Source organism: Rhea pennata, chromosome 4 (genome assembly GCF_028389875.1).
Source record: "Rhea pennata isolate bPtePen1 chromosome 4, bPtePen1.pri, whole genome shotgun sequence".
In the NCBI taxonomy this organism is placed as follows: domain Eukaryota; kingdom Metazoa; phylum Chordata; class Aves; order Rheiformes; family Rheidae; genus Rhea; species Rhea pennata.
The window spans coordinates 9940967-9954090 of NC_084666.1; the positions used below are offsets into that span (position 1 = coordinate 9940967).

A 13124-nucleotide genomic window follows, 5' to 3' on the forward strand; every position below is an offset into this window, starting at 1 on the left:
CATCACTTTTTCTTTGCATTAATTGTTGGCTTTCACACATCAAGGCCTTGTAACTAAATGCACATATCAGCAGGTTAACTGAAAGCTTAATTTTGGAGGGGGTTGCATTTTACTTAACAAGGGTTACTAATTTGTTAGGACTGCCCATACGTTTATAGTATTGGAAGTGTGTCAACCCTATCTCGGACACTGCTGTTCAGTACTCATGTTTTTTAATTACTATAGTGATTGTACTTGTTTTGCACACAAATAGCATTTTTTTTCCAGAATGCATTAATCATTATTAATTTTGTATCTCTATAGACTCTTAATATGACAGATGAAAATTTTGTGTTGGAAACACTAGCTGGATGCATAGAATATAAATCCTTATTGGATGTAGTAGTCAATGCCTTTTTTGTTCGAGATGGGAAACATTGCCTGTTTTCTGATCGTAATCTCTATGCAGGTAAGTTTTTTTTAATGCCAAATTTTTTTAATTGAGCACTTTAAAAATATTATTTTATTAGTTCAAGTGTTAATATTATATTACATTTGAAGTATTGTCATAGTGTTCAATGTACTATGAAATTTAGGACCTTTTCCAATGCAATTACAACATAAAGCCTAAATCCTGAAATTTGTATTTATTCTAGACTGTCACAGATGTTAATGGGATACTTACCTAAGAAAGTTGTGACTTAGAGATGGAAAAAACATCATGGCTAGAAATGTTTTGATAGTTCACCTGTCACTTTAAAAAATGTTCTTCAATGACTTTGCTTTATTCTCTTCTAAGAGATCTAGCACCTCTGCCATTCAGATATGAAACTATATAACAAAGCTGTGTCTGCTGAGGAAAGTAGGAACACTCTCGTAGTATGACGATACCATTCCTCCTATCCATACATAGATTTCTGTCATGCAGCCTTCATTACTGACCATAAGTGACATAAGCAGACTTCTGTCTTTTCTCCATGAGCTAGGTTACTTATCTTTCTTTCACTTTTTAGTTGGTTAGAATCAGTTATACTACAACAATACCTTATAGTATGAGCTGGTTAATCAAACTAGTTATTATCCCCAAGGTTATTTCCCTAGTTGAGAAGTACATTAAAGAGTCATTTAAAAAATATTTCTATGCTATGCATTTACTTAGTACAGATATACTGAGGTTGATTTATAAATTTCCTGAAGAAGCTGGGATCAGAAATCACATTGTCATTAGTTCTCTAAGTCATATATGTTCTGAAGTTCTGTGGACACTTTTAAACATCCAATCAAAGTTGTCCACTTCAAAAAGTAAAAAAATGTATCTAATTGAAGTAACTTTACATTTTATGTCTTAAAAGCTATTAGTTTTCACTGAAATTCTAGTTGCTTCTGTCACAGTACTAGGTAAGGTATAGAAATCTAAGTCAAACATCAAAATGAGAGGGACCTAAACTGCTATGGATAAAATTAAATTAATATTGAGTTTATTCTAAATGATAATACTTCATCGTCTGCATTTCTCCAAAGCCATGTTTTTCAGTGTCTGGGACACATAAATTATACCTTTAAGCTGAGTGTTGCTATAATTGGATTATCAGGACTGGTCTGCTTAAAGGCCTCCATTATCCATAGGCAGAGGAGAGACCCCAGAAGATTTTCCTTTGTCAACAAATTGAGAGTCTAAGGTCATTGGCTTAGATTTTTTTTTTAAGCTGCTTGTGATTCCCTTTGCCAGGCTTCATTGACACTTAAATGATCAAAGCTGCTTATAAGGGCTGTTGCTATGTGTGAGCAGATTTGAATTTAATAAAGCTTGTAGGAGATAAATGTAAATTCCACTAAGACTACTTAAAAATGTTGCTATGCTGAAGCACAAGACAGGAGTCTCTAACAATAAACTGACTTGGCTGCAGCATATTGGTCAGGATTTACTGATCATTGCTACTTGGTCGCAACTAAAATACTTCAACGCAAGTGAAGCCTGATTGATCAAAGTCAATATGGTTAAATAAAGCTTGAAACAAAGCTCCTCAGCTTAACAGGTCCATACAAATCTGACAGCACTGAGTGCCTCCTCCTGTATCAAACTCTGTATTTGCTGAAGGGGGGCATGACAATTGCATTTTCTATTCCCCAGAGAATTCCACAATTTAAAATTTTGTTTCTATTCTAATTCAGAATTTAAAAAATTACAAAATTCTGTGCAAAATGGTCACTTGCAGCAAACTTCAGAGCAAATGAAATGCTGAATCTTAATATGATATTTTCTGGTAACATTTTTGTTATATACAACAAATGCTGATTTTGGAACGAAGAATAAGAACTATCCACTCTGAAAATGTTAAAAACATAATATGTTGAAAACTTCACTATCAAAATTTTCTTTTACATCTCCTGTTCACATTAAATTTTGCCAGAGTTAAGTTTGCTTATACTGAAAGTTTTGGTTACATCAAAGGAGCTGTTTCTGAAAACAGAATTCTGTCAAAAACTTTTCAGTCACGTCTCTCAGGAGCCATCTGACTCCTTTCCTCCCTGCCTTCTTGCCAGATTGACATCAGGATTGCACAGATATGATATGCAGGTATTTGAGGTATAAGTTGGTACGGCTACCCAAAAACCAGGCTGCTCCTTTTCTCTTCACTGCCCCTCAGTCTGACCGCATGTCATATCTTCTTGTACTGTTTAGCAGCCACCCAGTGAACTAAGGAAGAAACTGCTTCAGGTTAGAATTCACAATCTGGTTTAACTTTAAGGAGTGGGAAAAAGCATGGAGGGGTTGACAATGCTGCTTAGTTTAGCAGTGGTGTTGGCCTAGTGCAGTGACTGTGAAACTTAGAGCCTTCGTGCTGTCCCTGCAAGAGGTTGCCTACAGCCTTGCCGAGCTCCTCACTCTGCTATGGCTCTTCTCCCAGTTTTGCAAACAGATATTTGCAGGCTTCAGAAAGACCTCTTTGAATGACTTGTTCTGTGCTTTTTGTGTAAATGCCCAGATCCTCAGGTGTTATCATTTCTATGAAATTTTGAAGCTTTACACTAGCTTAGATGTGACTCAAGAAACAAATAACTGATTTATATGAGCCATAAAATAGTTAGCAATGCTAATAATGAACATAAGGTTAACATTATGTTCTAAATTCTCATTGTCAAGACTTATATTGGCCGGCTGGATAAACAGTATTCAAGACTATTTAAAATTGTAATAATAGTCCAAATCTCAGAGCACGGTGATTATAAGGTATATTTCCTCGAATTACCTGCAGTGTTTTAAATATATGTATCTTTTGATAGTTATTTGTTATCTGGCTACTTTTCAACTAGAAGAGCTCGGTCTTCAGCACTTCAGCAGAATTGTGAAATCTTTGGACACTGCAAAAATGCATAAGGTAATGAAAGTACAAAACATTTTTAAAATAATTAAAATAATTATCTTTTCATTGTGTTTGATTAATCTGATGATTTTTTTTTCAACTTTCACCATAATTTAATTTGAGAGATTGGGGTAATTTTCTATTTAAATTATAGGAAATTGTTATTCTGCTGTCACAAAAATCTTCAGTTTACACACTCTCTTGCTCATATTCAGTCAAAGATCAGTTAAAATGTAGTTTACATTATCTGAGAATTTAAAATGATCAAATTACTTACAGATTATATGATTTACAGTTTTCTCTAATTTACATAGCTCACTCTTGGCTATAGTCATATTCTTTCTTTGACTTCAAGGCAATAGAACATGTTTTTTTCCATAAGCAATGAACCCATTGAAACCTGTGGTTCCTGCTGATTTATATTCTTTTTTTTTTTTTTGCCTGAACAATCCAGTACCACTTTGATTATTTGCTCATCCTTTGCACATCCATTCCCTTTTCTGATTCCCAAGAAACAATTGCTAGTTTGGAGGTATTCAAGTACCAATTACCCAGTTAGAACATACATGCAATTGGCCAGTCCATTGCTGCTGAGGAGAAAGCCCAACAACAAAATTCTGCTTGCCTTTTCCTCATTTGAGTCATTTTTCATCAGTCAACTCACTAATTTGAATTTCTGCCCTTTGTTTGCTAATTTTCTTGAAACCTGTAGAACTGAAGTATCTTTTACTTCTTTTTCGAACTGATTGAAAGTGCTGATTGTCTCAAAACCTATATGGTGAGAACAGGCAAGCAGAGGGATAAATAGACAGATAGCCCTGTTTTCTTATGAAGATAGTCTAAAAATTAAATTACTGCTGACGTAGCATATGTAAACTATGATCATCCAGATGTTTAAAGTGTGTCCAAACACAGGGCTTGAATAACAGCTGTATAGTTCTGTGTAAGTGTGGAATTCAGGCAATTTTTGGTAATCAGCATTCAGAAAGCTAAGGTTTATCTTTATATTGATTACTTTGAATGTTTGTGTGGATGCCAGTGCTGCTCCTGTGAGTACAGTTGCTACATAGTATGTAGGGACAAAGACGGTTAGGCTGTCTGTATGATGCTTTTAGAAACACTTTGTTTTGATGAGCTTACCATGCAATGTCTTTAATTCTGTTCAGGGACAAAAATGACAATGACAATAAAATGACAATATTTCATTAACTGTTAGAAAAAGCAGAAGTGGCAGGAAGAATTATCATAATCTGATAGACAGACAAATCACTGTTTGTCTAAAATGCTCTCCCAGCCCCTTCTTTGATAAACATCTTATGTTTGTCAAATCCAGATAAACACTGGATTGGATACGTCTTGAGCTCACAGAGCTAGCAGCACAATCTTCCCACTTCATGCCAGTTATCTCTTGTTGATTCCATTCACCTAGCTTTATATGGCTTGAGAAGCAGCGCCCTGACATTTTATTTCAAATAATTTCTCCTTCTTCCCTGTCTGGAGTAATTTTTCTTCTCATGGGAAAATGCAGCATTGTGTGATATTCTGCACCTGCTACTCTTTTCCTATACATGTAATTTTGTTTGCGTAAGTATCTTATCAGATCCTCACCACCATCATACCTAGGTTTCTTTCTCTTGCATCAAAAAAGGTTCTTTGCTGCCAATCTGATGCTAGATTGTATGAATGCACCTGCAGCAGAGTTTTCAGAAACAGCATTTAGTCCCCCAGCAACACAGACAGAAACAGCAGAAGGCAGATTTGCAGCCGTAGCAACAGCCTGAAGTTGTCAGAAATCTGAGATGATCCTTCAGGATGCTGACTTGTAGAGATCCTCTGATGACTGTTGTATCCAAGGTGCAAAAATGCTGAGCTGCTGAGCTGCAAAATAGATACTCACGTATATTTGTTTGGAATAGATTTATCTTAACTAAAAAAGAAATGTTGCTGCACATCAGACACTGACTGAATTATCTTTATCATGCAGATAATGAGTAGTCTTCATGAAATTAAGTGGATTATTTGCTTGAATGAGATCCATTTGTGAGAATAGATCTTTCTCTTAAAGGACTGCATGATGGAATCCATTCTAATCGAAATCAAAGTGTTTCCCTATGACTGGTATATGTTTAAATATTTTCATTTAGGCAGAATATCCAGGCGTAAAAATAATGCTTGAACAGAAAATTATGAGATCTCATTTTGTAATATTAAAAATATATTCAGGAATTCTTTATGGTTATATAATTACAAAATCACAGGATAGAACTCAATTTTGTAACCTTAGCGGGATTGTTACTCTAAGGAACTTATCTATGCGTTGCTAGTTTAAGCCTATTTTTATTTTTCATTTTTCATGCATGATATTTTATTTCTGTGGTAAAATTTCAGGGTTTGTACATTAGAGAAAGACAGTTGAAATAAAAAGTTTAAGAAAAATGGCTTTATAATTTCATACTTGCTTGTATAAAATGCAAAATAACTAGTGTTTGCTTTTTAGCCTTCAGGAACCTATTTTGTTCTGTTTCATGTTCCGATTGCTGCTAACAGTAGTGAAGAAGTTCTTTATAAAGACCTTCAGGAGCTGCAAATGAAAAGCACTATATAAGAACTGGGTATTGTAATTGCTATTGTGACGAAGTAGGAATGGACAAGATCAGGCCCCTGGAGGACACGTGGCCAAAGGAAGTCCAAGTTGAGTCAAACAATGGCAGAAGGATCCAAGACCATGCTAAGACACTTTTCTCTGGAACTTTAATCAAGGATCCTCAAAACATAATTACATATTACAGTATCTAGGTAGGAAAGCGTTCTTAAGGGCTTCTTGCCTTCCTCTTCATTTCCCTGTTGCAGTTGAAAGGTACAATTCTACAGGTACTTGAACTGGCATAATTGAAGAGCTAAACTACAGTAAGAGTAAAGAATCAACAAATGAAGAGAGGAGTGGACAGGAACCTCCTTGATTGCCAAATAGCTGTGGGTGTCTTTAGCCAAAATAATCTCATTTTCAGGTAGTGGCTGATCTTTATGGGGGAACTGAATCTGCTACAGCTTTCAGTTACTTCCTTAACTCTAGGCAGAAGCTTATGTTGTAAATATAAAGATTTTAGCTCTGCAAATGACTATATGGAAGTAAAGATAAGCCCAGATGAGGAAATTTCAATTTTTTTGGTTCACTTTTTGAAAAATCTACACAGTCTCACCATTTAAAAATACGTTAAGGCAATATTAGCAGAGCATGTGCAAATTCTCAAAAACAAGACATTAATTCAGCCCACCTATGCAAATTGAAGACTGCAACAGTCTTTAATTATACAATCCTGTTCTGTTTTATGATGGCAGAGTAAATTAAGGCAGTAAAAATGGGTACAGTTCATTCCTGGTGTAATTCTACTGCTTCCAGAGAAGTGAATGTCTTATCATGCTCTGTTACTCTAGAGTGGTAAGAGGAGTAAGCAGAATAATGCTGTTAGCAAAATGACTGTCCGGTGACTTCCTTTGCAGACTGATACTGGTAACATCTGAACGATGATCAGTGAGAACTTCTAGCTGAAGTCTGCTGCTATAAATGCAGAGGCTGCTGATGTTGGAGATGCCACCCGCTCACACATGGCCAAAGACAGAACTGAAATATAAGGGATTTTTCCTAATGATTCAGTTCACAAAGCACGAAAGTTCTTATTGTAAAGAAATTAAAAATATTCTATGGTTTCATGCGTCCAATCCTGTCCACATTCGCCATCTCTTATATGGATTATCAAAGCCAAGACTATCGACATTGGCCCAGACAGACTTGGTCAGAACAGATATTTGGCAGTCCCTGGGTTGCCATTTGCAGTCCTCGTGTTGCTGTTACAGTGCCTGGATAACCCTTCCAGGGCAGCATCCAAAGCCTTCTCTGGTATGATGCATGGGGGCACATCTTTATTTTAGCATTTCTCTGGGAACTGTGACTAAAACACAGAATGCTAAAGCGTATATCACAGTAGCAATATCTGATTACACAGTTCGCCATTCCCTGTAAATCATAGAGACACCTCATAGCATTTATTAATCACATGATTTGTCCTAACAGTGTGTGAAATGTTAATGACCAGTGCATAACTAGAGATGCAGTGAGAGGCCTGCTGCTGCTGCTAAAGACAATACTAGAAATGTAAACTGCTGGCAACCCAAAAAACCTCCAATTTGTTAAAAAGCTAACTGATTTGAATATATATTTTTATATGTTTATATTTATATATTATATTTTAAGTGTTAGGCTACTTTGGATAAGCTGATTTGTTAGACTGATTTGTATCCTTTAATCAAGATTTATTGTAGTTTCATCTTCCCTGAAGAGGTAGTCGCAAGCACATAGTAAAAACAAATATTTAAAAGACATAGACACAGATGATCAGTTAGAGCTCAAACAACAATAATTCAGAGGCTTAGTACCATGTGGCATGTAATAGAAAACTGAGTGGTGCCAGCGAGGATGGACTAGGCTACATGGAAGAAAAACTGAGGACATAGAGATGGAGGAGGAGTTCAGCTTGAAGAAACTAGTGAAATAAAACTATAGGATTTACAGATTCCAACCTGCAGCTTTTCCACATCAGCTTCCTGTGTGAACTTTCTAAGTACCCATAAATTTGAAACTAGCTTCTCCCCTCAGAGTCTGCCCAGTTCTAAGTTTATCAGCTGATTTTCAATCTTGTATGCAGACGTGCTTAAATTGGTTAAAAAAACATATTTTTGATAAATTCTGGATATAGTCAAAGCCCCCCATAGAGTAAGAAGCAGTAGGCATGAATTCTTAGTCCTCTGAGTTTATAATCATAACTAAACCTGTGATACGTGAATATAAAATTTTGTTATGATAACTGGTAGAAAGCAGTGTATATTCAGTGCATCAGTTGTCTTGGAGACTATGAATTCTATCTAGTCTTTTAGCATTTCATGTCTGCATTGCACAAGTGCAAATGACTGTCAAGTGAAAAATGGAATCCAACATACATGTACTACAGAGAAAGATCCTCCCTAAGGAGAATGAATGAGTTTTTTGACCAGTGGGATGAAACATATTCCCTTATCATATACTTAGCAAACTCCACTAGAAGCACTGATAAAACAATTTCTTTCTTAATTCAAAGTTTAGTTTATATTCACGCTTTTAGAGGTGAAAGTATCTTCTTTTGGAGGATGTGTTGATATACTAGCATCTGCAATTTTGGGGAAGAACAGTAATTTCCAGACAAGAATGTGAATCTAAGGTGGTAATACGCATTCAGTTGTTGCTTAGAATTCTGACCCTACCAAAAATGTAATAGTTGAAAATAAAACTACATTCATGGGTTAATTCCTTGGCAATGGTTATCCTGAGGCTATAGCTTTCAAGTAACAGGCTTTCTACAGCTGTTGAACACCCACTGGCAAACAGCTAGAGTCGAGTCAGAATTGTTTATTGCTGAATTATTCACATGACTCTGAGCCATATTGGGCCTGGCCTTGCACCTGAATTAATAAGCTCCCAACTAGTCCTTCAGAAACAAAAGAGCGAGTGGTTCTGGAGACTACAAACACCTTCTGCAGAAACCAACACAGATAAGACAGGACTGATGCCAAGTCTGAACTAATAAACCCTGCCATCTCCATTTGGAGCTACTCAAGTGACTGCATGCTCCTTTCCACCATTTCCCCTAACATCCATATTATTTAGTTTTTTTTTTTTTTTTTTTCTATTATTGGGGTTATTCCAGCATAATACTTGCCAGTGCTTTAATTTCTAAGGATTTTAATGAAAATGTTCAGCTTCACATTTGGAATTTGTATTGCCATCAATGGTACATATTGAATCTTTAGTGCTGTTTTTCAAGAGTCTATTTCAAAAAGCCATTTTAACAATTTAAGTTTTAAAGAAAGGCCATTGACCTCCTGGTGGACTCCGGTGGAAAAAGAAAGTTCAAACGTTAGTTGTTATTTTTGCAGCATGCAAAGCCCTGTGATGTAGAAGTGTGCCAAATTTCAACCTTCTCAGTTTAATGTGAATATGCCAATTAATAATGTTTAAAGAAAACAAGAAACCATATTGTATAGCAGTTACTAAAATTCTCACCGTCCTTCCTTCCTAGTTCCCAGGGACCTGAAAGGCTCTTATTAATTCAGATGCAGTGCCAGACCCAAGATGTTTCTGAGCATCGTGGATCATCCAGCAACAGATAATCAGGAGTTGCCCTTTGGCATATTAGAGTTTAAAACTGTATTGTATAATTAGACTAAAATCAGTGTATTGCAGTAACAACTGCTTTATTTTCTAATAAAAGCTTTTCTTTCATGATAGCTGAAACAAGTTCAACGTACATCAAAATACCCACATGTTGTTACCACTAGATTTTTTTGGACAGTAAAAATATTTTAGTATCTATTAATGTTTCACAAAAGAGGTCTCAAGGGCATGAAGCGGGCCTAACAGGATAAAGAAGAACCTATAAATATTGGACATACTTGATTATAGTTGCAGGGTAAAATACAAGCAAGTTCTTCAGTATGTTTGTAGTAAAACCATTTATCTTTCTGTAGTCTTACATACATCATACCTTCCGTTCATTACATTTAATCTTATTAGTTTCTTAGATTCTTCTTCAATGCCTTGAATTTGAACACATGGATAAAAGATGAATGGAGTCATTTCTATGATTCCCTTTATGTAAAAGAGAACTGGATTGATCCATTGCTAAGGTAAGCAGTACTTAAGTAGTCTGTGTTCACCTGAAAGTTTAAAGGCAATATCCTGGAGAGAGCTTCCCCTGAAAATTCAATTGCTTTTAAAATCTTTCTTTTATTCAAGTCACTCAGAACCCTCATTGTTTTTTGTGAGACTATAGTAATCCCTTTTACTTAACCAGTGGCAAGGTTCTCTCATAGAAAAGTCCTTTCCCGGCTGTTGCCTGTTTGTTTCTCAGTGCCACTGAATGTGGTAGTGTTTTTCAGTGCCACATTTATATTCCAAATAAAGCTGGAGGGTTCAATTTATCTTACTGAGTTAGATTCCAACCTCATAATTCACTTCAACATCTGTATAGCATTAAGCACACAAAAAAGATGTTTAACTTTCCAGAGCCTGGTTTTTTGCTCAGCTTTGTTTATGCAGATGGTCCTAAAATCCCTTCTGAGCAAATCAGATAAGCAGGTAAATAAGCCTTTTAAAATTATTATTTATTTATGTGATTGCAGCAGCATTTAGTCGTTTAAATACTCTAGTCTGTTGGGTGTGTCCACATATTGGTTAGGAGTGATACAGCAGCATGAGTGCCCTTGCCAAACTGGAGAGTTTTCATGTGGAGAACTGTAGCTGTATCTCAGGTCACACTGCAGCCTGTTGTGTCACTTCTTCACTGTTGTTTTCACCCAAGATAGAAAGATTAGTGCTACCGTTGGCACACCTCTGTGGCTGCAGTCGCACATCTTCATTGCAGTATGGACTACCACAGATGATGGCAGACACTGTTAGACAAAACTGTCTTACAAACTACGTCAGCTGAAAAAGAGTTTGCACCAATTTCTAACCTTCATATCAAGATCAGTGGAATTATCCTTTTCATACTCTTTAGATTATGTCAGATTAGCAAATGCCATGATATAAATTTGGCTCACAATTCCGCTGAGTTCTACTGGAATTGCAGGGATATATTTGAGGTCAGAATTTGGCTGAACGTATTCCAGTGTAGGCATTCTAATCATAAAATATGCTTACAATAATATACAGATACACACACATCCATGCACTTCTTATATGTACATATGCAGGCACAGAGATGCTTAATCCATTGCTCCCATTTCATTAATATAAAGCTCATTGGAGCTGTCCTTCACACTCAATTTTTTTCAATGTAAACAGCATATGTCATGGCTAGAAGTAAATACAAACTGTGCAAGAACATTCAAGGCCATATTTGGTTATTGGATTTGAAACTTGCTTCAAGGGACTGAGGATGTACTGATCATTTTACTCAATTCAGTGACTTAAATTCTTTTGAATATATCTTTGTATTCTTCTTTCTGACATCAATGAGGCTAATCATAAGAGTGCTATTTATTTTAATGGAGCAAAGCTACTTTCAGAAGTTACTTTTAAGCTTCATCCCACAATGACAGTACAGGTGGTAGACACAAACATGTTACTGTAAATTTGTAGTGTCAACTGCTTTTTAATTCAGGGAGAACTCCCTTGCATGTATAATACTTAAGGGAAGAACATATCTGGAGAAGGAATAACTGACATGAAGGTGATACCATAAAGAGCCCTGTGATAATTTGTTTGTTTATGTGTTACCCTGAGACTCTGCACCTTCCTGTCACTCTTGGTAAGACGTTCCAACATTCATACAAGACAAAATCGAAAAAAAGAAACTGAAATCATCTCAACTGCCCCACAAGAATCAAATTATGTTTTGGGGATCCATTCGCTAATTCTATTAAATTTCTTACATCTTTCTAGTTTTTTATTAGAATTGCATGTGCTGTGAAATTAATGTATGTCTGTTCTGTCAGACAGCAAGAATGATAATACTTAGACCAGTGTTTGTCTGTAGTCTTTCCATCAGTATGTACTTTGCTTGTGACAACTGCTTTTCTGATTTACAGTCTTGTCCTGCTGCAAAGTGCACTGGCAACATAGTTGCTTACTCAGCAAAATTTATGGCTATTTCATGTCTAGTAGTCTGAATAAAGTAGACTATCATCTATTAAGAAGTGAAGTAATACTTTAATTTGAGAAACACAATACAGCTAAATCATTGGTATAAATTCACGGGTCAATTTTGTTAAAAGAGAATCAACAGAATGGCTAAAAGCATTATATTATTTATACCAATGCCAAACACAGATACTGCATTGTAAGCTTGTACAAAAAGAAGAAATTAAATAAATCTGAAAAGTCTTTTTTTTTATCTGCAGATGGCAGCCAAAAGTACAACACATGATTGAACAGCTCACAGATAAATTAAATAATTGTACTACTATTGTCAAGACTTCGACGGTCACTCAGCCAAAGGAATTTAATTTGACTGTACCTAAACCTCGTGCCATTCCTATACCTCTGCCAATACCAGTACTGGAAAAAAGTCAGCCTGTGAGTTTTTTTATTCTTTGTGAGATATTAACTTTTCTGTGTTCTTGGGTACGAAGTTATGGTACATGGTTAATAGTGGCTTTCAGAATAACTGTAGAAAATCTGCAGACTTTGACAGATCAACAAGAATAATGCACTGAGGCAGATCAGAAAAAGAATATTCAAATGTCAGCTTTTATAAACTTAGACTGATTTGTTTGTAGATGAGCTCTCACTAAAATAAATGGCAAAGTAATTTGGGTGAAGATGAGGTAGACTCTAGGTTTGCAGCTCCTCCTTGAGGGTGGAATTTTATTACTTGCTATTTCAATTAATACTGAATCTCCTAAATTAATGTTTTTCAGTTTAAACTTATTGGTCACATATCATTGAGACTAGACTTTATCTCTGAAATGCTAAGCTTTTATTTTACTAATTATTTAAGATTCTGATTCGATTGCATTGGTATAAATATGGAGGGCTGCCATTGTTTTTAAGTTAGGACACTGGTATAAGGCAAACAGGATTTGGGATCAAGTTGCTCTGACTAACTTAATAAAGCATCTAAGATCATCTATATTTAAATGCAGTGAGAAGTGAGCTTGGAAGTCATGGTTTTGGGCATTATCTGCAACCTTCTATTAGCACTTCAGATTTTAAATAACACTTGAATGCTTGTGGAAACCACTTAT

The 13124-nt window shown here is 35.7% G+C and overlaps 1 protein-coding gene across 2 annotated transcripts in view; it reads left to right on the forward strand.

The window, feature by feature from the left end:
- Positions 1 to 13124, forward strand: part of CFAP99 (cilia and flagella associated protein 99) — a 56800-nt gene that overhangs the window by 13038 nt on the left and 30638 nt on the right. For both annotated transcript variants that reach the window (XM_062574648.1, XM_062574649.1), the window contains exons 2-5: positions 304 to 448; positions 3265 to 3359; positions 9949 to 10061; positions 12279 to 12453. In XM_062574648.1, the coding sequence (XP_062430632.1) occupies positions 304 to 448; positions 3265 to 3359; positions 9949 to 10061; positions 12279 to 12453 (528 nt within the window). The remainder of the gene's footprint in view (positions 1 to 303; positions 449 to 3264; positions 3360 to 9948; positions 10062 to 12278; positions 12454 to 13124) is intronic.